This window comes from Neophocaena asiaeorientalis, unplaced genomic scaffold, assembly GCF_003031525.2.
Source record: "Neophocaena asiaeorientalis asiaeorientalis breed wild unplaced genomic scaffold, Neophocaena_asiaeorientalis_V1.1 scaffold472, whole genome shotgun sequence".
NCBI classification, from domain to species: Eukaryota; Metazoa; Chordata; class Mammalia; order Artiodactyla; family Phocoenidae; genus Neophocaena; species Neophocaena asiaeorientalis.
This window is the reverse complement of record NW_020174426.1, coordinates 65,618-90,782: the sequence shown is the minus strand read 5'-3', so window position 1 is coordinate 90,782 and position 25,165 is coordinate 65,618. Positions and strand designations below refer to the sequence as shown.

At 41.3% G+C, this 25,165-nt stretch overlaps 1 protein-coding gene across 2 annotated transcripts in view; it reads right to left on the bottom strand.

The window, feature by feature from the left end:
* Positions 1 to 25,165, bottom strand: part of PUS7 (pseudouridine synthase 7) — a 105,093-nt gene that overhangs the window by 17,198 nt on the left and 62,730 nt on the right. For both annotated transcript variants that reach the window (XM_024756725.1, XM_024756718.1), the window contains exons 5-7: positions 22,069 to 22,213; positions 14,377 to 14,488; positions 11,953 to 12,030 (exon numbers count right to left, since the gene is read on the bottom strand). In XM_024756725.1, the coding sequence (XP_024612493.1) occupies positions 11,953 to 12,030; positions 14,377 to 14,488; positions 22,069 to 22,213 (335 nt within the window). The remainder of the gene's footprint in view (positions 1 to 11,952; positions 12,031 to 14,376; positions 14,489 to 22,068; positions 22,214 to 25,165) is intronic.

Below are 25,165 nucleotides of genomic sequence, written 5' to 3'. Positions count from 1 at the left end.
GTGAGTTTATTCATAGTATTTTACACTTTAGAAAATTTCCCAACTTCATGTTAAAAAAAATCAAACTGGAGAAAATTGGCAACACTATAACGAAAGGTCTTATACCTCACCTGTAGATTTACCAATTGCTAACCGTTTCCCAGATTTACTTTACATATATTTCTAGATATATGAACACCCACACATTACACATATGCGCATACATACACACATGCAGGTAAAACCTATGTATTTTTCTGAACCATGTGAGAGTGACCTGCAGACCTAGGGACACCTCACCCCTAAAGTGACTGCAGTGTGTCTCCTAAGAACAGCAGGGTCTCCCGCGTTTCTAACCACCAGTCACCCTCACGAAGCCTATGTAAATTCAAGGCCACTGATGAGCACTCCACATCCAATTCACCCAATTCCCCCAATAACATCACTTAGATTTTTTTTTTTAAACCTCCTTAAATTCAGGATCTAATCAAGAACCAGGACAATCATTGTTTCCTCACATTAAGGTGCCCACATTTTGGTGGGAATATCACGTAGGTGATGCTGTGGCTTTTTCAGTGTATCGCAGCAAAACGGTACCTCTCTCTCCTTTCCCTTTTTTAGTTGGTAATCTGTGGGGTGACATTTTAAAAATTCTGTGACTATCCTCTTCCCCCATAGTCTTTCATCCAACTGTTTAGGTACCCGAGGATAATTTTTTATTATCATTATTTTTTCGCTGTGCAGCACGTGGGATCCCAGCTCCCAGAACAGGGATGGAACCCGCACTGCCTGCATTGGAACCACTGGACCAGCAGGGAAGTCCCCCAAGGGTAACTGTTGGCTGAGGCAAGTATTACTGTGTTGACTGCAAAAGACTGTTTTTCTATACCCACCATTCCTCCTATATTAGTTGGCATTCTTCTACAAACAGGACTGTACAGTAAAACTTTTTTTTTTTCATTTTCCCATTTAGGTTGTTAGATAATATAGAGCAGAGTTTTCTGTGCTATACAGTAGGTCCTAGTTGGTTATCTTTTCTTTTTAATTTTTATTTTATTTTGATTTAAAAAATTTTTTTTATTTATTTATTTTTGGCTGTGTTGGGTCTTCATTGCTGTGCACGGGCTTTCTCTAGTTGAAGAGAGAGGGGACTACTCTTTGCTGCGGTGCGCAGGCTTCTCGCTGTGGTGGCTTCTCTTGTTGCAGAGCATGAGCTCTAGGCATGCGGGCTTCAGGAGTTGTGGCTCGCAGGCTCTAGAGCACAGGCTCAGTAGTAGTGGCGCTCAGTAGTGGCTGCTCCGCAGCATGTGGGATCTCCCCGGACCAGGGCTTGAACCCGTGTACTCTGCACTGGCAGGCAGATTCTTAACCACTGTGCCACCGGGGAAGCCCTGATTATCCATTTTAAATACAGCAGTGTGTACATGTCAATCCCAAACTCCCTAACTATCCCTCCCCCCTACCCTCCACCCCGGTAACCGTAAGTTCATTCTCTAAGTCTGTGAATTTCAGTTGAATTTCAGTTAGTTGAAATTTAGTTAGTTGAATTTTTTTAAAATAGCTCTGGGATTTAAGTCTATTTAGGAAGGGTGTGCCTAGTCAGAGATTATTTTTTTTAAATAGTATCCCCAGGTATAAGTAGAGTACTTTTGCAGCTGTTTTTTTTTTTTTTTTTTAAGAATTTGTTTATTTATTTATTGGCTGCATTGGGTCCTCGTCGCTGCGTGCAGGCCTTCTCCAATTGCAGTGAGCGGGGCTACTCTTGGTGGCCTCTACTGTCACGCAGCACGGGCTCTAGGCGCGTGGGCTTAGTAGTTGTGGCTCGCAGGCTCTAGAGTACAGGCTCAGTAGTCGTGGCGCACGGACCTAGCCGCTCCATGGCATGTGGGATCCTCCCGGACTAAGGCTCGAACCCATGTCCCCTGCATTGGCAGGTGCAATCCTAACCACTGAGCCACCAGGGAAGCCCCAGTTATTGTTGTTTTAGAGTAAAAAGGGTACTTTTCCTTTTGTTTCCTTCTGGCCAACAGTAGTGTCGTACTTTTCATCATGTCTCATTTACAGCAGTGCTGGCCTCCATGCTGCCCCTAACATACTAATCTTGACTTACTGGTCTTTTAAAGTCTACAATGGTTGTGGCAAAGAAGAAAAGAACTCTGGTACTGGAGTCCCAGGGGCTTTGACTGGCAGTTTCTGTTTACTGTCCCCAGTCAATTACTGATGCCCAAAGTGGCTCATTTAGAGAGGAATGGGAGGAGGTCAAGTCCTCCCGCTCTGCTTTAAATTATGGACTCTCTTCATCCTAGGCAACAAGGAGGTTAAGGAAAGAAGAGGGGAAAGCTGTTCACACACAAGTCAGTAACAGTATCAGCTGCTGCTCAGTGGCTTTGGTTCTGCATTTTAAATTATCAGCATACACGTATCTTTTGGCTTTTTGTCTTTTTTTAAAAGGTAGATTGAGGAGTATAAATACTATACCAAGCACCTGGTTACAAAAGATAAATATTCATATTACATCTATCTGTAATATCATATATCTCTCTCTCTCCATCTATCTTCGCAGTGACACTGTGGCTGATACCACCTTTCAAATGGCTTTGTTAATATTTGGCAAAGCTTTGCCTCTTCCAGTGAAGACATATAAAAACTCAGGTAAGGAGTCAATTTAATTTTTTTCAGGTGGCTACTCAGTTATTTCAACAAATTCACTGACTCAAAACTTTTCTTTGGGACTTCCCTGGTGGCACAGTGGTTAAGACTCCATGCTCCCGATGCAGGGGGCCAGGGTTTGATCCCTGGTCAGGGAACTATATCCCACATGCATGCCGCAACTAAGAGTTCACATGCCACAACTAAGGAGCCCACCTGCTGCAACTAATAAATTAAAAAACAAACAAACAAACAAAAAACCAACACTCTTCTTTGCTGATTTTAAATGCTACTTGCTTACACACTAACTCTGTGGCTATATCTGGGCCTGTAATTATTCTAATGTTACCCGTTTATGTGCCAGTATCATATTGCTTTAACTGCTATACTTTTTTGGCCATGCCACGCAGCATGTGGGATCTTCGTTCCCCAACCAGGGATCGAACCCGTGCCCCCTGCCTTAGGAGTGTGGAGTCTTAACCAATGGACTGCCAGGGAAGTCCCTACTATACTTCTATGATATGCTTTAAAATATACTGAGGCTGGACAGCTACACGTAAAAGAATGAAATTAGAACATGCTCTAACAACATAAACTCAAAATGGATTAAAGACCTAAATGTAAGACCAGATACTATAAAACTCCTAGAAAAAAATATAGGCAGAACATGCTTTGGGCTTCCCTGGTGGTGCACTGGTTAAGAATCTACCTGCCAATGCAGGGGACATGGGTTTGAGCCCTAGTCCGGGAAGATCCCACATGTTGCAGAGCAGCTAAGCTCGTGCGCCCCAACTACTGAGCCTGCGAGCCACAACTACTGAGCCCATGCACCACAACTACTGAAGCCTGCATGCCTAGAGCCCATGCTCCACAACAAGAAGCCACTGCAATGAGAAGGCCGCGCAACAGAACAAAGACTAGGCCCCGCTCGCCACAACTAGAGAAAGCCTGCACACAGCAATGAAGACCCAACGCAGCCATAAATTACTTAATTAATTATTTGAAAAGAACATGCTTTGACATAAATCATAGCGCTGTTTTCTTGTGTCCATCTCCTAGAGTAATGGAAACAAAAGCAAAAATAAACAAATGGGATCTAATTAAACATAAAAGCTTTTGCATGGCAAAGGAAATCATAAACAAAACAAAAAGACAACAGACTGGAAGAAAATATTTGCAAATGATGCAACCAACGAGGGCTTAATTTGCAAAATATACAAACAGTTTATATAGCTCATTATCAAAAAAAAAAAAAAAACAATAAAAAAATGGGCAGAAGACCTAAATAGACATTTCTCCAAAAAAGACATACAGATGGCCAACAGGTACATGAAAAGATGCTCAATATTGCTAATTATTAAGAGACATGCAAATCAAAACTACAGTGAGGTACCACTTCGCACCAGTCAGAATGACCATTAAAAAGCCTACAAATAACAAATGCTGGAGAGGGTGTAGAGAAAAGGGAACCCTCCTACACTGTTGGTGGGAAGGTAAATTGGTAACAGCCACTATGGAGAAGAGTATGGAGGTTCCTTAAAAAACTAAAAATAGAGTTGCCATATGATCTAGCAATCCCACTCCTGGGCATATACCCAGAAAAGATGAAAACTCTAATTTAAAAAGATGCATGCGGGCTTCCCTGGTGGTGCAGTGGTTAAGAATCTGCCTGCCAATGCAGGGGACATGGGTTCGAGCCCTGGTCCGGGAAGATCCCACATGCCATGGAGCAACTAAGCCCGTGCGCCACAACTAATGAGCCTGCGCTCTAGAGCCCATGAGCCACAACTACTGAGCCCGCATGCCTACAGCCCATGCTCTGCAATAAGAAAAGCCACCGTAATAAGAAGCCCGCACACCAGAAGGAAGACTAGGCCCCGCTAGCTGCAACTAGAGAAAGCCCACGCACAGCAACGGAGACCCACCGCAGCCAAAATTAATAAATAAATTTATTTTTTTTAAAAAAAAGATACATGCACCCCAGTGTTCATAGCAGCACTATTTACAAGAGTCAAGACATGGAAACAACCTAAACGTCTATTGAAAGATGAATGGCTACAGAAGATGTGGTACCTACATACAATAGAATATTAACTCAGCCATAACAAAGAATGAAATAATGCCATTTGCAGCAACACGGATGGACCTGGAGATTATCTCCCAGAAAAGATGAAAACTCTAATTTAAAAAGATGCATGCGGGCTTCCCTGGTGGTGCAGTGGTTAAGAATCTGCCTGCCAATGCAGGGGACATGGGTTCGAGCCCTGGTCCGGGAAGATCCCACATGCCATGGAGCAACTAAGCCCGTGCGCCACAACTAATGAGCCTGCGCTCTAGAGCCCATGAGCCACAACTACTGAGCCCGCATGCCTACAGCCCATGCTCTGCAATAAGAAAAGCCACCGTAATAAGAAGCCCGCACACCAGAAGGAAGACTAGGCCCCGCTAGCTGCAACTAGAGAAAGCCCACGCACAGCAACGGAGACCCACCGCAGCCAAAATTAATAAATAAATTTATTTTTTTTAAAAAAAAGATACATGCACCCCAGTGTTCATAGCAGCACTATTTACAAGAGTCAAGACATGGAAACAACCTAAACGTCTATTGAAAGATGAATGGCTACAGAAGATGTGGTACCTACATACAATAGAATATTAACTCAGCCATAACAAAGAATGAAATAATGCCATTTGCAGCAACACGGATGGACCTGGAGATTATCATACCAAGTGAAGTAAGTCAGACAAAGACAAATATTATATGCTTTTACTTATATGTGGTAAAAAATATATATACAAATGAACTTATTTACAAAACAGAAACAGACTCACAGACATAGAAAACAAACTTATGGTTACCACAGGGGAAAGGGGGAAGGGAGGAATAAACTGGGAATGTGAGATTAACATACATACACTACTATATATAAAATATAAAGCAATTATACTCCAATAAAGATATAAAAAAAAATAAAGAAAAAATAAAATAAAGTTGTACTGTATAGCACAGGGAACTATATTCAGTATCTTGTAAAAACCAATAATGGGAAAGAATCTGAAAAAGAATATATGTGTGTGTGTCTGTGCGTTTATATACATATATATATATATATATATAAGTATAAAACTGACTTTGTTGTACACCTGAAACAATGTAAATCAACTATACTTCAATAAAAATAAATTTAAAAAAATTGAAACAGGTGGTAAGTTAGAGAAATCGATTACTATAAATCCAGAAATATCTTAGGGTGGAAAGTGTGGTTAAAATGTTTTACTAGTCTAAGTGTACAATTTACCCCACAGCAGAAATCATCATGAGAATGTTTCAATAAAAACATTTTAAAAATGAAAATATATATGTATTTATACGTATATATTTTTTATAGATATGTCATATATATATATACTGAGGCTAATACCTCTTTATTATTCACTTTGTCCAGAATTTTTATGGCTAGCTCTGTGTCTTTCCCACATTATGATCAGCTTGATTACACTGAAACATTCTACTGGAATTTTCATTAGTATCAGCATAAATTTATACATTTATTCATTAGAAAACATTTATATGTATCCAAGAACAGGTTATAGCATTCATTTATTCAAGTCCTTTTACATCGATCAATAGCATTTCAAAGTTTCTTCATAGAGAGAGGTCTTATACTTTACAAAAATCTTTGTTTCTAGGTATGTTCTTTTCTTTTAAACTTTTTCTGTGTAAAAGAGTTTTTTCCATTATAATTTCTAACTGGCTGTCATCTGAATATTGATTTTTGTACATAATCTTTCCTATCTTGTATAACTTTCAGTCAACTCCTTGCATAGAAACAATAATATATCAGTAACAAAAACTGCAATTTGGCCTCCTCCCTTCTAATTTTTACACCACTTATTTCTTAATTTTGTTTTCTGTATTACAGTATGCCTAGAACAATGATAAATAGTGGTAATAGTGTGGTCATCTTTATTTACTTTGTTCCCAGCTCTAATAAAATGCTCTAGTATTTCACCATTAAACAGGACATTGGCTTTTCAGTTGAGACTTTCACACTTTGCCCTTTCCTTTAATAAAGAGCCTTTTTGAAAATTACAAATAATCTAATATGGTCAAAAATAATTCATCAATTGGAATTTACTTATTTAGCCATTCATTTAAGATTTTCCAGTTTGGGTCACCTGGGTTGTTTACAATTTTTCAAAATTACAAATAATGCTGCACAGTGTATCACTGTGCCTAAGAAAGCCGTTTTAAGTTTTTCTGAATTCAGACTTCCTCTGAAAAGACATCTACGCTGAGAACTACCAGAACAAAGAGCGCTTGTGCTTCACTTTGTTGAATACACTTCTCTCTTTACTACTCTGGACTGTGCAGTGTTTTTCAGCCTTGGTCCTTAAGCACATTCCTGCCGGCTCTTGTTATGAGGAGCCATGTTCCGGCTTTGCCTGGAAATACAGGGGTTGGGAGGACCTGGATGCGGCTCCTGGGCCCGGGGCCTGCACGAGAGACTGTTCTGCCCCAAAGCGCCTGGTCTATCAACCCAGAGCAGCTAATCATGGAAGCAGCCCCACAGAGGTGTGTGCCCCTGCTCTGCAGCCTCTGAATTTCCAACATTACATGAAAAATTAGTGGGGAAATTTTATCTTATTCCCTTGTTAAAAATATGCTGTTACTGAGTTAAAATGTTTAAAATCCACCGATATAATACCAGTTTGCCATTTCATCTCAGAGAATTCTTGTCTCCTTGCTGAAAATTTCCCCATACTCCCTGAAGACAATCAACTCCTTGATGCATTATCAATCAGTCTTATCTGTTTCCTGGTTCAATATGAGCAGAAACAGCCTGACCAAATTTCTTGAGGAAAAAACATTTGTCATTATCCCATTAATTATTATAAAATGTAGGAAGCTAGCCTGAGACGTGGGCAAAGCTCATACTCCTTTACCCTCTCCCCTGGCTCTGAATGCCCTGTCCAACCCGAGTACCAAAAAGGTGTAAAGTGGGTCTATACCAGCCTGGGCCAGCTGCTCAGAGGCAGCAGATCCAGGAGAAAAAGGGCACCACATCCTTGACTTCAGATATGCAGGGACAATGGTAGAGCCACAGGGCATAAATTAATCCAGAAACAGTATCCTGGAGTCCAGGCAGGAGAGGATGGAGGTGAACAGAGGGAGAACCAGGAGGACAGAACCCCTCTTTGGTCAGTAACTACTGTTGTAGAAACGAATGGAATATTTAATAAGAGTCAGGAGGAAAGAAGGAATCAGATAAGCGACTTGGCAGCTCTGGAGAGAGCTTATGGAGACTGATGCCCAATAGCCATGAAAGACAGCTCTGTTCTTTTTTTTTTTTTTTTTTTAAGTTGAGCTAAAGTTAACATAACAAAAAGGTTATCATTTTAACCATTATAAAGTGTACAATTCAGTGGTCTCTAGTATATTCACAATGTTATGCAACTGTCACCACTACCTAATTCCAGAACATTCCTCTCACCTCCAAAAGAAACCCTACACCTACTGACCCCATGCCCTAGATCTGCGGCTCCTAGCAACCACTAATCTACTTTGTCTCTATAGATTTCCCTATTTGGGACATTTCATACAAATATAATCATACAGTATGTGGCCTTCTGTGTATGACTTCTTTTATTTAGCATAATGTTTTAATCCATGTCATAGTATGTATCAGTACTTCATTCCTTTTCATGGCTGAATCATATTCTACTGTCTATTCTTAAATACACAACATATATTTCTGAAACCCACTAGCACAGCAGAAAGCAAGAGCTACACTCAGTTCTCAGTGGTGTGGGTGCTCCCTGAGAACTGATGAAATGAAGCTGACAATACTTTTCACGATACCGTTCATAGTTTTAACTTTGATGATCCTGGATCAAGCTCTTCGGCTGTCAATTCACAGCAATTCTGTGAGTAACTTGGGATGACCAAAATCTTGCGTTTAAACATCAGGAGCCAACCTAAGCAGCATGTTGCACAAAAAAGCCTTTATTAACAAAGCCAGGGAAAGACTGGCCCAGGCTCAGAAAGGAGACTGGCAGGAAGAGGCAGGAAAAGAAACAAATCATGCTGAATGAGGCTGTTCCTGCTTGAGATCTTGTTAAAACTACTAGGTGACTTTGGAGAGTTACATGAAGCTGAAAAGCTGCTTATCCGGAGGATTGATCAATTCAGCAATAATTAAAATCCTTGTGTGGCGGAGTGGGTTTATCCTGTCCACCAGTTCTCACGGGAAAGGCCAATCTGTCCAGCCCCACGTATCCATTAAGCAAACGAAGGGTGCAGCCTGCATCCGCAAGATAAGTGCTATGTGCTTTCCAAAGGCCAACACTGAGGTGTCTAATATGGTTTCTTACTAAGTCAACAGGAAGATGATAAAGGCAGCAAAGGTCTATGAATAGAGCCGCACTGTGATCAAGTATGACACCTGGTGGCTGACGAAGAAGAGAAATAAATACCTTCACTCTTCAAAGATGTCACATCATAAAATGCAACAGAAAATAGCGAGATGCCAATTTTTGACCCTCAAATTAGTAAATTATTTTTTTCTTAGATCGTGATATGTGTCAGGGAGGATTCTGGAGAAGAATAAAGGTGATAAACTGGTACCACCTTTCTACAGGGCAAGTAAACTCTGCTAACAAAAACCTAAAACCTAGAACTTCACATTCCCTTTAAGGCAGTAATTCCGCTGCTAAGCTTATCTTAATGAAGTTATCACAGATGTGTGCCAAGATTTAACTCCGAATATGTTCATCATGGAACTGCTTATAATAGCAAGAAATGCGAAACTATGTAAACATTCAGAAATAGAACAGTAGTTCATAAATTAGGATGCATCCATATATTTAAAAATCTTTTGCTACATATTAACAGGGAAAGAGGTACATCATTTATTGTTTAAAAGAAACGAACACATTTAAAACAAATATTTCGGTTTATAAGGAAAAAAGAGTCCCCTACAAAAATATACCAAGCCGTAAGCAAGGCAATCTCTGAGGGAGTACAATTATGGTGGAACTTTCATTTTCTACCTAGTTCCTTCTGTGTTGAAAAAAAATTGAACCAATCTTTTTTTTTTTTTTTTTGCAGTACGCGGGCCTCTCACTGGTGTAGCCTCCTGTTGCGGAGCACAGGCTCCGGACGCGCAGGCCCAATGGCCATGGCTCACGGACCCAGCCGCTCCGCGGCATGTGGGACCTTCCCGGACCGGGGCACGAACCCATGTCCCCTGCATCAGCAGGCGGACTCTCAACCACTGCGTCACCAGGGAAGCCCCTGAACCAATCCATTTTTTAATTTACGTGGAAAAATTCCCAGAGCTGGCCGGCCGGAAAGCACAGGAGTTGACTACAATGGTATTTCAGGACACCAAAGAGAAGGCAAGAACCTTCTGTACCCACCATCCAGAGCATGGAAAGCCCAAGCCCGCAAGTCACTGCCGGTACCCGATTGTCAGGAGCTGCTGACGAGCCCATCACCCACAGAGGCTGTTTCAAATCATCACACTCTTTTAAAGCTCCCTCCTCCACTCCTGCCCCCTACACTCTCAGGAGACGACCCCACGTTCCATGTATCTCAAGGAGAGAGAGACCAGGCCACCAGGAGAGAGCACTGGCATCTTCAGGTATCTCCTCCCGCTCTCCCTCAAACACAGCGACACCACACCGCCACTAGTGAAGTCGTGGAGAGATGTTCTCACCCTGCCTTTACTACGACATCACGCCACTGTCCCAGGGTCAGTGAAGGAAAGGACCGGAAAATCCATTAGGATGCAACCGGGAGCTCAATCCTGACATTATCTCAAATGAATCAGAGGAGGGGTGGGAAAGGAGCCAGATGGCAGGTGACTGTGGAGCGAAGAGGAGGCGCCACCTCAACTTCTTTATGAAAAGATGGGAAAAGTACAAATACATACATGCATTTGTTTTCAGTGGGGATAGCAAGCATAGATGACTTTTTCATGACAAAATTAACACACGGTAAACCGTACATATTCAAAATGTACAAGTTTTAACATGTGAATGTTAAACCTGTGAAACCATCACCACATTCAAGCTAATGAACATCTGCATCACCCCCAAAGTTTTCTCCTGCCCCTTTATTTCTCCCTCCCACCACTCCTTACCTCAGGGGGTGCATGAGGACAGAAGCCTGAGTTTGCCCAACTTCCTCCTTTCCCTCTGACCTTCACTGAACTGACTGGGTTCAGGCCCCTGTCCTCCGCCCCTGCATATGGCAGTAGCCCCGATCTCCGTTCCATCCCTCTTGCTCACCAACAACTCCTAAGCCTGTCCCTACACACGACTCCCCCTGTTCAGATTAAGGTCAAGTCCAAGATCCTAACATGACCCTCAGGGCCCTTCAGGATCTGGACCGTGCCTACCCATCAAGCCTTATTTCCTGCTAAGCTCCCACAAAACTCAAACACCTGCCAGGTACCAAATATGCTATGCTCCCCAAATCCTTTCCAGTGTCTTTTCACAAGATCTTTTCTTGATGTGGAACCAACAACCCTAGACCCTCCCAGCCCTAGGAAACTCCTACCCATCCTTCTAAAATCTAGACAAGTGATTCTCAACCAGGGGCTATTTTGCCCTTCAAGGGACATTTAGAAATGTCTGGAGACATTTTTGTTTGTCACAATGCTGACATCAGTAGAGGGAATGCTACTGACATCTAGTGGGTAGAGACCAGGGCTTCTGCTAAACGTCCTACAATGCACAGGAGGCCCCTACAACAAAGAATTACCCAGTCCAAAATGCCAGAAGTGAAGAGGCAGAGAAGCCCTCATCTAGATGCCATTTTCTGTGAAAACCTCCCTGGCCTGCCCCCCACAATGAATGCCAAGCTCTGTCGTCAGGTCTACCCTAATACCCCAAATATACCTCTATTTTAGCATTTATCTCACTGTGCGATAAGTTCTGATTTATTTTTCTCTGCCATCTTTTTCATCTGTATATCTCCAGTGTGTAACAAAAGACCTCATTCGCTGTTCTGTAATTTTAAATAACTTATATTTAATAATGAATGAAAAAGAGAGAGAAAGGAGAGAAAGAGGCACTTATTCTCTTGACTCTACCACAAAAATCCTTTAAAAATTACTGCAAAACATTTTGGCTGCAAAAACATTAGAAAATACAGATAAGGAAGAAGAAAAAAACAAATAGAAAAGCAATCTTTTGAATAGGCAGAGGCACCATCTAAAGATGGAAGAGGTAAACTCCACAGAGCAAATCCAAGAACTCTGAAAGGTGGTGCTAGGAGTTTTGCAGTACGAATCCTGACATGTACTCACTACTTACTTGAGAACAGCAATCTCTTGAACGGTTATGGCCCTTTTATCTTTGGTTCCCATGTAGGAGAATATGTTTGGCTTGACTCTGATAAGACAAAAACAAAATCATCTGAAGTCATGTACCATTAGGAAATCATGCTTCTCATAATTTAAGATTTAAAATAAATATACTTAAAACCGTAATGGAATAAGAGAAGAGTAAGGACAAACTTTATTTTAAAATATACCCAGGAGGGCTTCCCTGGGGGCGCAGTGGTTGAACGCCCCCCTGCCGATGCAGGGGACACGGGTTCGTGCCCTGGTCCAGGAAGATCCCACATGCCACAGAGCGGCTAGGCCCGTGAGCCATGGCTGCTGAGTCTGCGCGTCCGGAGCCTGTGCTCCGCAACGGGAAAGGCCACGGCAGTTAGAGGCCCGCGTACCGCAAAAAAAAAAAAAAAAACAGGAAAACATAAATTAGTGTTCAAGCTAAGAAAGTAAATGATGCCTGAACAATTGTAAAGCAATTATACTCCAATAAAGGTGTTAAAAAAAAAAATGATGCCTGAACAACCCCCTCCTTAGCTGTGTGTGACTTTTTTTAATTATTTTTTTAATTTAATTGTTGGCTGCATTGGGTCTTCATTGCTGCACACGGGCTTTCTCTAGTTGCAGCGAGAAGGGGCTACTCTTGTTGCGGTGCACGGGCTTCTCATTGCGGTGGCTTCTCTTGTTGTGGAGCCCGGGCTCTAGGCACACAGGCTCAGTAGTTGTGGCGCGCGGGCTTAGTTGCTCCACGGCATGTGGGATCTTCCCAGACCAGGGACCGAACCCATGTCCCTTGCACTGGCAGGTGGATTCTTAACCACTGCGCCACCAGGGAAGTCCAGCTGTGTGTAACTCAGAACATTTGTACTAGCCAGCAACAGAGAAGGAAGTAATGCACTTCCTGTTGATTACATGCAATTCATTAATTACATAACTGTGAAGGTAAAGAAAAATACATTCTAGATGTACCACTTCAAAAATTTTATACCTTCAATTTCAAACAAGTTAATAGTAATGTGAATTTTCCATAAATACATGCTATTTCTTTGTATAAAAGCCAAATGCTAAAACAAGGATCGGAATAGTTTTAATATGACGATATAAGTGAGCCAGTTAACCAAGAAGAATTTTATAAAAACTGCTCCACACGAACAGGAAAGAAACGGGAAGAATTTCTTGAACTCTGAGCAATCCCAACTCCAGATCTCAGGGGAGCTCCCTCCCCAACTGCCTACTCTCCCAGGTTCAAGTACAGAAAAGGAATCAGAGAGAGCGAGCAACCAGAGTAAAGTAAAATGTTACTTCAAATGGTACTGTGTCCTATGGACTAAATTGTGCTCCCTTAAAATTCCTATGCTGAGGCTGTGACAGCCAGTACCTCAGAACGCAAGTGTATTTGGAGATAGAGCCTTTAAAGAGGTGATTAAGTTAAAATGAGGCCCTAATCCAATTAGACTCGTGTCCTAATATAAGGAGAGGAAACGTGGACACACAGAGAGACTCCGGGTCACGGACACGCTCAGAGGGAAGACCACGAAAGAACACAGAGGAGGTGGTCATCTGCAAGCCAAGGAGAGGCCTCAGAAAAAACCAAACCTGCCAACACCCTGAGCTTGGGGCTTCCAGCCTTCGGACTGTGGGAAAATGAATGTCTCTTATTTAAGCCACCCAGTCCGTGGTATCTTGTCAAGGCAGCCATAGCAAATTAACACACTGTGTGCTGTGTTTAAACTGGGTTAAATATATATCAGAAAGCAAATTTCCATGCATACAGATTCGCTATGGTACCTGTACCCATTTCCAAAAATAAAATGGCACCTGGCTCATCCTCAGAGACCCAAACTCTACTATATTTGCATTCCTGTGAGAAAATCTGACTGGTGTCAGGTTTCCAATCTAGTCTATCTCCTGGAGTTAAGAGCTTATGGTTTAGTAGCAGTCCTCTGCAAACACATCAAAGTGTAGGCTTTCAGGGAAGAAAGTTAATTTTTATTTTCAGCTAGGTGAACTGGTAACTCTCAACTACATGTAAACCACTTACTTAAAGAATTTTCATTTTGAATCACTGGCAATATGCAAGGAGGTTAAAAAAAATTAATTCAACTGTTGTCTAAGAAAACTATAATTGGGAATTCCCTGGCAGTCCAGTGGTTAGGACTCGGCGCTTTCACTGCTGTGGCCCAGGTTCAATCCCTGGTCGGGGAACTAGGATCCTGCAAGCCATGCAGTGCAGCCAAAAAAAAACCTCCCAAAACAAACAAACAAACAAACAAAACCCACTATAACTAGGAGGCACATTTGCTACCTATTTGCCTATTTTCCCACTCCCTTTTCATCAGCATGGAAAGAGGAAAATACACTTCTGCGTTTTGATTTTGTATGGGCAAAAGAACAAAATACTAACCTTAAATATTTAGACAGTAGATTAATAGCATCCATGGTGTCTTTGTTTTCCTTGTACAGTAAAAAGTGGCAGTAACTTCCCCTAGATTTTGGCCAAGAATGTTTTCTTGGATCTTAAAAAAAAAAAAATTTAACTATTATATACACCATAATAAAAGTTAGCTGAGTTCTTATGAAACCCCACAAGATCATTTTTGCTAGAGAACCTTTGAGAGAGAAATCAGATCTAGTCTGACAAGAAATATGGGTTAAGTGGTTATACCTTGAGGTCTACAATTATTAAACTTTCTGTGATTGGATACTTATCTGTCTGTATTTAAAATCAAACTCGAGAAATGCAGGTGGTGTGACAAATGACTAAACCTAACCAGCAATCTTCACACAGAGAAACACAGAGGGGTCCACCATTCCCCAGTGGCTTACTTTATAAGCATGTGTCTGAAAGGGGGCCGCCTGGCCCTCCAGAACGTATGCAGGCCAGAGGGAAACAGCAGTCATGGCAGAGCCTACAAGCTTTGCCTCATCTCCCCAGTCAGGTGTTCTCACAACAGGCTGGATGCCCTAGCAGGGTTGGGGATAAAGCTTGTGAGGAGCTGCCTCAGTGACAAGTTTAGATTTTCCAAAGGCCACTTCCATCACAGTTTAGCTAATACTAGATGGTTTGCAAAGGTCTACTGGACAGAGAGAGCAGCTGGCATTCAATACCTAATTGTCATTCTTGGGGGAAGAGGAGACTTTAAAAATTAAGTCAGGTTAAATATTAACTTCTGAGCCACTATTACGTCGATTGCTCAACTTTTTAGAAACTGGCAAACATTTCGAGACTTTGGAAAATCTGACTTTTAAAACTGTTCTTCCAAACGAACATTAAAATTACACTACAATCTAGAAACATATATTTAAACAATATTAAGATTTTGACTTCAGTTGCCCAAAGAGTGTTCTGAAAACTCAACACTTTGGGAGAAATGTGTAAGCCGCAACTGCACGTCCCAGATGTTGTACAATAACGTTTGAGTCTTGTGTGACACACAGCTGCAGCTGTTGTATGAACGCATCTAACTCAGTTGATTTCTGTAACTCTATGAAAGAAAGACTGTGAAAAAATATTTCATATAATCCCCAGAAGTTGTCTTCTTTTAAAAATGTTCCTTTGTCTTTGTCCCTTTAGCATGAACTCATGAATCCTTCATCTTCAAAGACATAAGAAACTTCTGATACTAAAGTTACTTGTACACCTGCCTTTGCCAAGGGAAAAAGCACTGCTTCACAGGTTAGGGATATAAGCTACAATGTAAAGAACAAATTGACCAATAAGCTGTCTTGGAAAACTGCCATAGCGTGTATGCTTGAAGTATTACAGAAAAAGCACTGCAAGTATTTCTTGGGCTCTTGGTATGAATTCCTCACAACTCATCCTCAGAAAACTGTGAACAGGGATATTATTTTTGGTTTTCCTTCCAGCTCCCTACATTTAAGCAAAACTGTCTACGCTTAGCACTTGTGACAAAAATCATTGGCATTTCATTTTATCTACATGAAACGCCAACCGCTCTTACCTGCTGCAGTTCTGACCTCTGTCCAAATGCACAGCATAAAGAGCACAAGAGAGCAGTATTTAATTTATAATAATATTAAAGTGCTTTAGAAGTGAACATGCAAATGATCGCATGGAAAGTTTCTACTGAGGACTCCTACAGCGCCTGGTGGTTATGTGGTGGGTTAACAGCCATTTAGACATTAACAATGGAATGTCGCAGAGGCAAACAGTGAACAAGCAGAAAACTCACCGACAGGTCCAGGCCTCCCTGTCTCAATCCCCTCACAGTGGCCTGTCCACTCACCCTCAAAAGCTGCACTGTCTGTGCCTACAGGATGTAGCAAAAGGTGTAAGACTGGATGCAAAGTGCCTCCCCATCCAGAGATTTGTTTTCTTAAATATGGGAGGACGTGTACCAAAACGCTATTTGTGATTATCTTTCAGTTGTGAGACTGCAAGTAATGATTGTTTTGTATTGTGCTTTTCTGTGTTTTATGAGTTTCCTGCACTGATTTCTTTATTTGAAAAAAATGCAAAAAATTATTATGGAAAACAGTTCTCAAACTGATAGATTAAAACAGATTTAACAGACTTACCCACCGAATGCAATGTTCTGACCTTGTTTGTATCATGATTTAAACAAGTCATCTGTATGCAAAAGGCATTTCTGAGACAATCAGAGAAAAACTGAACATGCACAGGGTATGAGCTATTAAGAAATTATTGTTGATTTTGTGGGGATGTGATAATGATTTAGGGTTTTAGTTCTTATCTGTCAGATACATACTGAAGTATTTACGAGTGAAATGAAGTACTACGTAGAATTTTCTTTAAAAACACTTCAACAAAGGAAAAAAAAGTGGGAGGAAGAGGTCAAACAAAACAACAGAACGTTCATAATATTGAAGATGGTTGATGGGTACACAGGGGTTCAGCATACTACTTCCTTTATTTGTCTGCATGTTTGAAAATGTCCATAATAAAAAGCTTTTAAAAATTTTGTGATAAAAATTGATGAAATGTAGCTACATTTTCCTCTAACTACCCTTTCAGTACGCTCAAAATTAACTATAGTGGCAAGAAATAAATGAAACCACAAGATTAAAAAACTAAGTGCTATTACACCTTAAGAGAAACCATGACAACTGATATGAGTTTGGCTCACAAGCATGCATCTTTTATTAGCAAATCCAAGCAGTGAGCATGCATTCAATTACCTCCTCTGCAAGTAACAGACATAAGGATTCTTTTTCCAAGTGCACTCAGTACACAAACTAGTAATAAGCATATGCATTGATTAACTGGGAATGTTTTGAATAACGGACAATCGGTGAGTCTCAACTTATTTTGGGGAATTTGTTTGACTTCATAAAACTCCAAATCCTTGGAATGCTAGGTAGCATAGATGGTAGCTTTACAATTTAAGTGAATTTAAAATAACTTTCAAACATTTTTGAGACACTCTGATTTAAAATACGAATGCAAAGAATTCTCAGGCTAGGAAGCAACCTTCTGATGGTCTAATATGGCAGCCCCAGGAGAGGAGAAACAGAAACCAGATAAAAAAAGAAAACCACGTTCAAGAAGATTCATGTATTGAGCACAGAGATCCTCATGAATAAAGAAGGAAAAATGTTTGTAGCTCGAGAAAGATGACAGGATGGGTAGCATGCAGAACATTCTTTCCTTCTTATTCAAGTCCATTTCCCCTGCTGCACCTGCACACCCACCCTGCAGCTTCCCCAGGGGTTCTGCTCCAGCCATCATCAGCCCCCTCCCTCTCCACTGGCTCTTTCCCGTCAGCACATCAATATGCTCAGGGCTCTTGCATTTTCAAAGTCAAACCTACGTCTCCCTCTCCTTAACCATGTTCCTTTCCTTTCTCCTTCTCTTTACGGTGTATTTATCATCTTCCATCTCAACCTACTGTGTAAACTGGTTTCCAGTCACTCCAGTAGAACTGCTCTGGCAAAGACACTGATGATCTCCATATTGCTAAAAATTGGTGGACATATTTCAGAGTTCCAATCTTGTTGGAACTGTCTGTAATATTTTCCACAGCTAACCACTCTATCATTGAAATCCCCTCTTCCTATGGATTGCGTAACACCAGGCTCTCCCAGAAACTTAACTTTGTATCTCTCTGGCTCTTCATCCTGAGTCTCTGTGGACTCCTCCATCCAGGTATGCCTCCTGGAAACCATTCATTTCGCACAGTATGGAGAATCTCTACATATTACATGGCACAAAAAAATTTTTTAACTTAAATCTTTAAAAAGGTTTTTGGGGATGTATACTATCTATCTCAAAATGTAAGTTAATTTACCTGAGTATATGGTTTATGATAATTATGGTATTTTCAGAATAATACCATACGTATGCTTTAGTAGGTAAATCAATGTGCCCTATCAGACTGGATTAACACACAAAATAACGTCTGAGTTATAACAGTTGGTAATTTGTGTTTGGCCACCATGATTTAGAATCTACCACACCCGTGTTTTAGGATGCATGGCCCTATCTGAGGTAAAGAATGTTGCAAATCTGCTAGGACTTCCCTGATGGCTCAGTGGTTAAGAATCAGCCTGCCAATGCAAGAGACATGGATTCAAGCCCTGCTCCAGGAAGATCCCACATGCCGCAGAGCACCTAAGCCCGTGCGCCACAACTACTGATCCTGCACTCTAGAGCCGGCGAGCCACGACTACTGAGCCCACGTGCCACAACTACTGAAGCCCGCGCGCCTAGAGCCCGTGCTCCGCAACAAGAGAAGCCACCGCAGTGAGAAGCCCGCGAACCGCAATGGACAGTGGCCCCCCACTTGCCACAACTAGAGAAAGCCCGTGCACAGCAACTAAGACCCAATGCAGGAACTTCCCTAGTGGCGCAGTGGTTAAGAATCCCCCTGCCAATGCAGGGGACACGGATTCAAGCCCTGCTCCGGGAAGATCCCACATGCCATGGGGCAACTAAGCCCGTGTGCCACAGCTACTAAGCCTGCGCTCTAGAGCCCGTGAGCCACAACTACTGAGCCCGCATGCCACAACTACTGAAGCCCACGCGCCTAGAGCCTGTGCTCTGCAACAAAGAGAAGCCACCGCAATGAGAAGCTCACGCACTGCAAAAAAGAGTAGGCCCTGCTCACCCCAACTAGAGAAAGCCCACGCACAGCAACAAAGACCCAATGCAGCCAAAAACAAAATTAATTAATTAATTAAAAAAAAAAAAAAGACCCGGGCTTCCCTGGTGGCGCAGTGGTTGAGTGTCCGCCTGCCGATGCAGGGGACACGGGTTTGTGCCCCGGTCTGGGAAGATCCCACATGCCGCGGAGAGGCTAGGCCCGTGACCCATGGCCGCTGAGCCTGCACTCCGCAAAGGGAGAGGCCACAACAGTGAAAGGCCCGCATACCGCAAAAAAAAAAATAAAGACCTAAATGCAGCCAAAAATAAATAAAAATAAAAACTTTAAAAAAAAAATGTTGGAAATCTGGTAGATAATGCATGACCCACCAGTAACAATTTATGTCAGGGTTTGGTAGTGAGGGAGCTCTAAAAACATTCTATCTTAGCTTTGCAATGAAGCTTTTAAAAGCTAATCCATTCAAATGCTTAGCAAGGCGGCCCAGGAGGATGAGCTGTCACTGGTATTGCATTCTGTTTGCAGAGGCACAAACAGCCTTCTTCAGGCACCAGCTCTCCCTACTTTCTGAATGCTGCTTACTTTAGGCCACTCCCAGATTGCAGGGGGGCAGGGGGGGCCAGATCTGTAGAAGATACTCATAGGCTCTCAGGTGCCCATCTGGGTCCATGAGAAGGTGGGCGGGAACACGCAGATGGCAGACCTCTAGTCCATCTCTGACTAAACGCCACAGCCCCTTGAGCCCGAGAGGTCGCGATCTCCATCCAAGCACTGATTCAAGTGGACCTGCCTTCATGCTTTTTACAGTGAGAAATTCATACTTTACTGAAGATGTGAGAAGGGAAATGGGTGGGGGGCAGCGGTGTTCATGTCACACAGAGCTCAGCACCTCCCTTGGAAAACAGGGAAATTTTTTATTTGGAAAAAAAAAGAAAGGTGGGTGTGGAATAAGCACAGAAAATGCAGATAAAGACAGAACACGAAAGATATGGAACCACTCACTTGAGCGGGCAACTGTACTGGCCACCTTGGCCTGCAAATGCCAACATCACAAAAATGCTTAGGTCATCCTCTAAGATAGAACAATCATTTCCAAGAAGTAACCAGTCAAGAAAATAGAAAAAAAAAAATTGCCTTTTCCAATCTGCTTCCTCGTGACCAGTCGTCAGAATGAGACCCTGCCTCTTCCTCTTGCCTCTGCAAGAGGGTAGCTGACCAACGAGGACTACATCTCTATAAAGAACACCTCCCTAGCAGCCCTTCTCAACCTGGGCTCCTCAAGAGAATGAAGACTGAATGCACCAAGGCATCTGCTTTGTGTAGGAAGTCACCTTCTCTCCTCCACAGCTAGATGAGTTACCAGCTACATGCCAATTGTGGGAGAATAGAAAAAAACACCCATTCACATCATTTCCCACTGGGCTTAATTCGCCTGGACAACCCTGGCTGCAGAAAAGCTGTCAGGGTTATATTTTATTCTGTGACTCAGACATCAAAGAAACATCTAGTACCCAAGCCGTTAGACTGTGGATTGAGAAATGATTAACAATTTGTGCCCTCCATCATTATAGGTCACGATAAAAATAAAAATAATTAGCAAAATTTCTATCTTATCAAAAAAGGTACAACAAAAGAAGTATTGAATTCCAACTTAGACCTATGCTGGGGCCTAGGACTGTGTTGTCTAATATAGCAGGTACAACCCACATGTGGGTACTAATCCCTTGAAATGTGATTGGTCCAAATTGACATTGTCATAAATATAAGTATACACTGAATTTGAAAGGTTTAACGTCAATAACACAGCATATTTAATATATAATTTTTCATGAATTATATGCTGGAATTATAATTTTTTGTGTATATTTATTTAAATAAATTAACAAAGTTAATTAAAAAACAACAACCAAAAAAAAAAACTTGTGCCCTCAAGCAGTCCCAGAACACATCATCTCACTGCCCTTTCTGGTATCCGCTGAGAAGTGACATCTGGCCTCCATCCTCTCCTCCCCACAGCTCAAGGTTTCTCACTATGTCACTAACCAGACTTACTGATTTGATGACATGATTTTCTCAGGCACAGCTAAACCTTATTTCTGCTCCCATTTTTCTCACACCCTCTCCTTTCACTAGAACCATAGTTAGAGACAATTAAGGCTTCATCCACTCACAGCATTAACCTAAGAGAAAACTGACAAAGCACTGATGGCTTGAATGCTCTTTTGTTATATAACAATCATCGAGTTTTACTCCAACAAATATACCTAGAAATAACTCTTCACTAACAGGTGTCATCGATGGTAGGGTAGAAGGTGAGGAAACAATTTTTCCTTCTGTAATTCTCATTAAAATTTTATCTGCTGATTTGACAGGTAAAAGAAGAAAAATTACCCAATTTTTCTTAAGGTTATGTGCAAATAGAAATCTTCATGGCTGGAGAAAACAGAACATAAATATCAATAGGATGCACTGACAACACACCCATTTCAAATGAATGCTACTCAGTGAAAGATGGGCTTGGGCAAAGGGATGGTTTTCTATATATCCCACGTTTTTATGTGTAGTGAAGAAGGTACTCACGGTTGGAAAGCAGCAGCACTTTCAATAGAGGGACTTTGCAGAATATGCCACTGGGATAGGTGACAGCAGTTTCTGTTCATCTGACAGCTTCCTTACCTCCATTAAGAGCACAGAATGAGCAATATTCCTTCCGTTTTCTTCTTGAATTGCCACTCAGCCTGCTCTGCTCTTCAGGGAACATGTCAAATTCCTAAGACTCTCTCTCAGGCACCACTATCATTTCAGCAAATCCGTACTCACATATAAGACCTACTGTCCCCTTACCAGACACAGTCTGCAGGATTGCTCTGGCATCTGAAATGGTATTATTCGCCTTCTTTGAAGGAATGACATGATCAATATCCTTCTCTGAACAACCGCAAAATGACCCTTGAACATGAACAGTCAGAGAGAAGGAGGAGACGGAAGAAATGCCGAGTCACTAGCATACTTACTTGCCAGAGCCTTTTTTCCAGCTGCATGATAGGCTACAATATATTTCTTCCCCTCTCTATCTTCTGTTTTTGTTTCTAATCCTGGAAACAGAGATTTAATCGCTTGATGGATGACGGTTCTTTTCTCTTTGGTGTCCTCAATAACCTATTAAAAACACAGATAATGACACTACTAATTTGACAGACATTAAATAAGGAAATAATACTAAGGAATTAGTAAAAACACTACTCATCTTAATAATGATGTGAAGTAACTAAAGTACAGGGGTATGATTTCAAAAGTCTTTTTCTCAATTATTTTTTTAAATTGAACTATAGTTGATTTACAATGTTTCAGGTGTACAGCAAAGTGATTCAGTTATACATATATATATATATATTCTTTTTCAGATTCTTTTCCATTATGGTTTATTACAAGATATTGAACATAATTCCCTGTGCTATACAGTAGGTCCTTGTTGTTTATCTATTTTATATACAGTAGCATGTATCTTTTAATCCCAAATTCCTAATTTATCCTCCCTCCCCCCTTTCCCCTTTGGTAACCATAAGTTTGTTCTCCATGTCTGTGAGTTTGCTTCTATTTTGTAAATAAGTTCATTTCTATCATATTTTAGACTCCACATATAAATGATACCACATTGTATGTCTTTCACTGTCTTACTTCATTTAGTATAATCATCTCTAGGTCCATCCATGTTGCTGCAAATGGCATTATTTCATTCTTTTTTATGCTGAGTAATATTCCATCATACATATGTACCACATCTTTACCCATTCATCTTTCAATGGACATTTAGGTTACCTTCCTATCAGAAATCTTTTAGAGCTTCACAATACTGCAAATCCTAAGGGCCCATTTGGGACTTCCCTGGTGGCGCAGTGGTTAAGAATCCACGTGCCAATGCAGGGGACACGGATTCGATCCCTGGTCCAGGAAGATCCCACATGCCGTGGAGCAACTAAGCCCGTGCGCCACAATTACTGAGGCTGCACCCTAGAGCCAGAGAGCCACAACTACTGAAGCCCACGTACCTAGATCCTGTGCTCCGAGATGAGAAGCCACCGCAACGAGAAGCCCATAAACCACAACACAGAGTAGCCCCTGCTAGCCACAAGGAGAGAAAGCCTGCACACAGCAGCAAAGACCCAATGCAGCCAAAAAAAAAAACCAAAACAGCCCATTTATTGACCTTGTACAGCCGCCAGGCACTGTACCAAAATCACTTCACAATCGCTGTCTTACTCAATCCCAATCAGCTCCCTATCGTGCCACCAGTATATCTACTTAAGAGATGAGGAAAGTGAGGCTGAGAGAAGCTAAGGAATGTGTCTAAGATTATATAGCTGTAGCTTGGAAGAGCCAGATTTGAAATTCAGGCTGTCTGACTCCAGAGCCACCCAGCACAGACGCTCCCCCGTAGGGACTCGGCTGAACAATGAATACCTCAGGGCTCACAGATGGAAAAGCAGGTAAGCTGGGTCTTTGGGGATGTCAGAAACTCATTTCCCCGGATAGTCAAGTCTACTACTGCCTCCAATGAATCCTGTTCTATATTGAGTAACTTTATGATGACATTCTAGTACATCTGTTCACAAAAAAGAAAAATCTACACCAAGAAAATGTAAACTTATTAGTTACACAACTGTTTTTCAATTTCTGAGCACGTCTTACACTGAGAAATATATTTCATACTTGGAATCAATAGCCAGCAATATGTATGTGTTTGCTCCTTATTAAAAAATCGAACAGAAATTTACAAAACAGTATTTACCCTTACGATGTGCAAAACACTGTTACTTTCTATTTTATTTTATTACATTTTAAAAATGTTGGTGAACAAGAGCTGGTTCTTTAAAAGGGTAAACAAAAATCGACAAACCTCTGGCCACCCCACCAAAACTGAATCAAGAAGAAATAGATAATCTGAACAGACCAATCACTAGAAGTGAAATAGAATCTGTAATTAAAAAACTCCCTGCAAACAAAGGTCCAGGACCAGATGGCTTCACTGGGGAATTCTACCAAACATACAAAGAACAACTTATACCTATCCTTCTCAACCTCTTCCAAAAGACTGAGGAGGAGGGAACACTCCCAAAGTCATTCTATGAAGCCACCATCACCCCATACCAAAACCAGACATAGTCACTATCAAAAAAAATAATATCTTTGATGTAAAACTTCTTAACAAAATATTAGCAAACTGAATCCAACAACAAATAAAAAAGATTATATACCATGATCAAGTTGGATTCATCCCAGGGTCACAGGATGGTTCAACCTACGCAAATAAATCAATGTAAGGGACTTTCCATTGCAGGGGACACAGGTCGATCCCTAATTGGGGAACTAAGATTCCACATGCCACATGACGCAACCAAAAAAAAAAATTCAATGTGACATCAACAAAAGAAAAAACAAAAATCACATGATCATCTCAATAGATGCAGAAAAAGCATTTGATAAAATTCAATATCCAGGGCTTCCCTGGTGGCGCAGTGGTTGAGGGTCCGCCTGCTCGCCCGGAGCCGGTGCCCCACAAGGGGAAAAGCCACAACAGTGAGAAGCCCGCGTATAGCCAAAAAAAAAAAAATTCAACATCCATTCATGATGAAAACTCTCATCAAAGTGTGTATAGAGGGAACAAAGCTCAACATAATAAAAGCTATTTATGACAAACCCACAGCCAACCTAATACTCAAAAGTGAAAAGCTGAAAGCCTACCCACTAAAATCTGGAATAAGGATGCCCACTCTCACCACTTCTATCCAACATAGTATTGGAAATCCTAGCCACAACAATCAGACAAGAAAAAGAGATAAAAGGTATCAAAATTGGAAGGGAAGGGGTAAAACTGTCATTATATGCAGATGACATGATTTTATATACAGACAACCCTAAAGACTCCACACAAAAACTACTAGAACTGATAAATGAATTCAGCAAGGTAGCAGGATACAAGATTAACATACAGAAATCAGTTGCATTTCTTTACACTAACAATGAAATATCAGAATGGGGAAGCAAAAAGACAATCCTTTGAAAAATCGCATCAAAAAAAACCCAAAAACTGGGAATTCCCTGGCAGTCCAG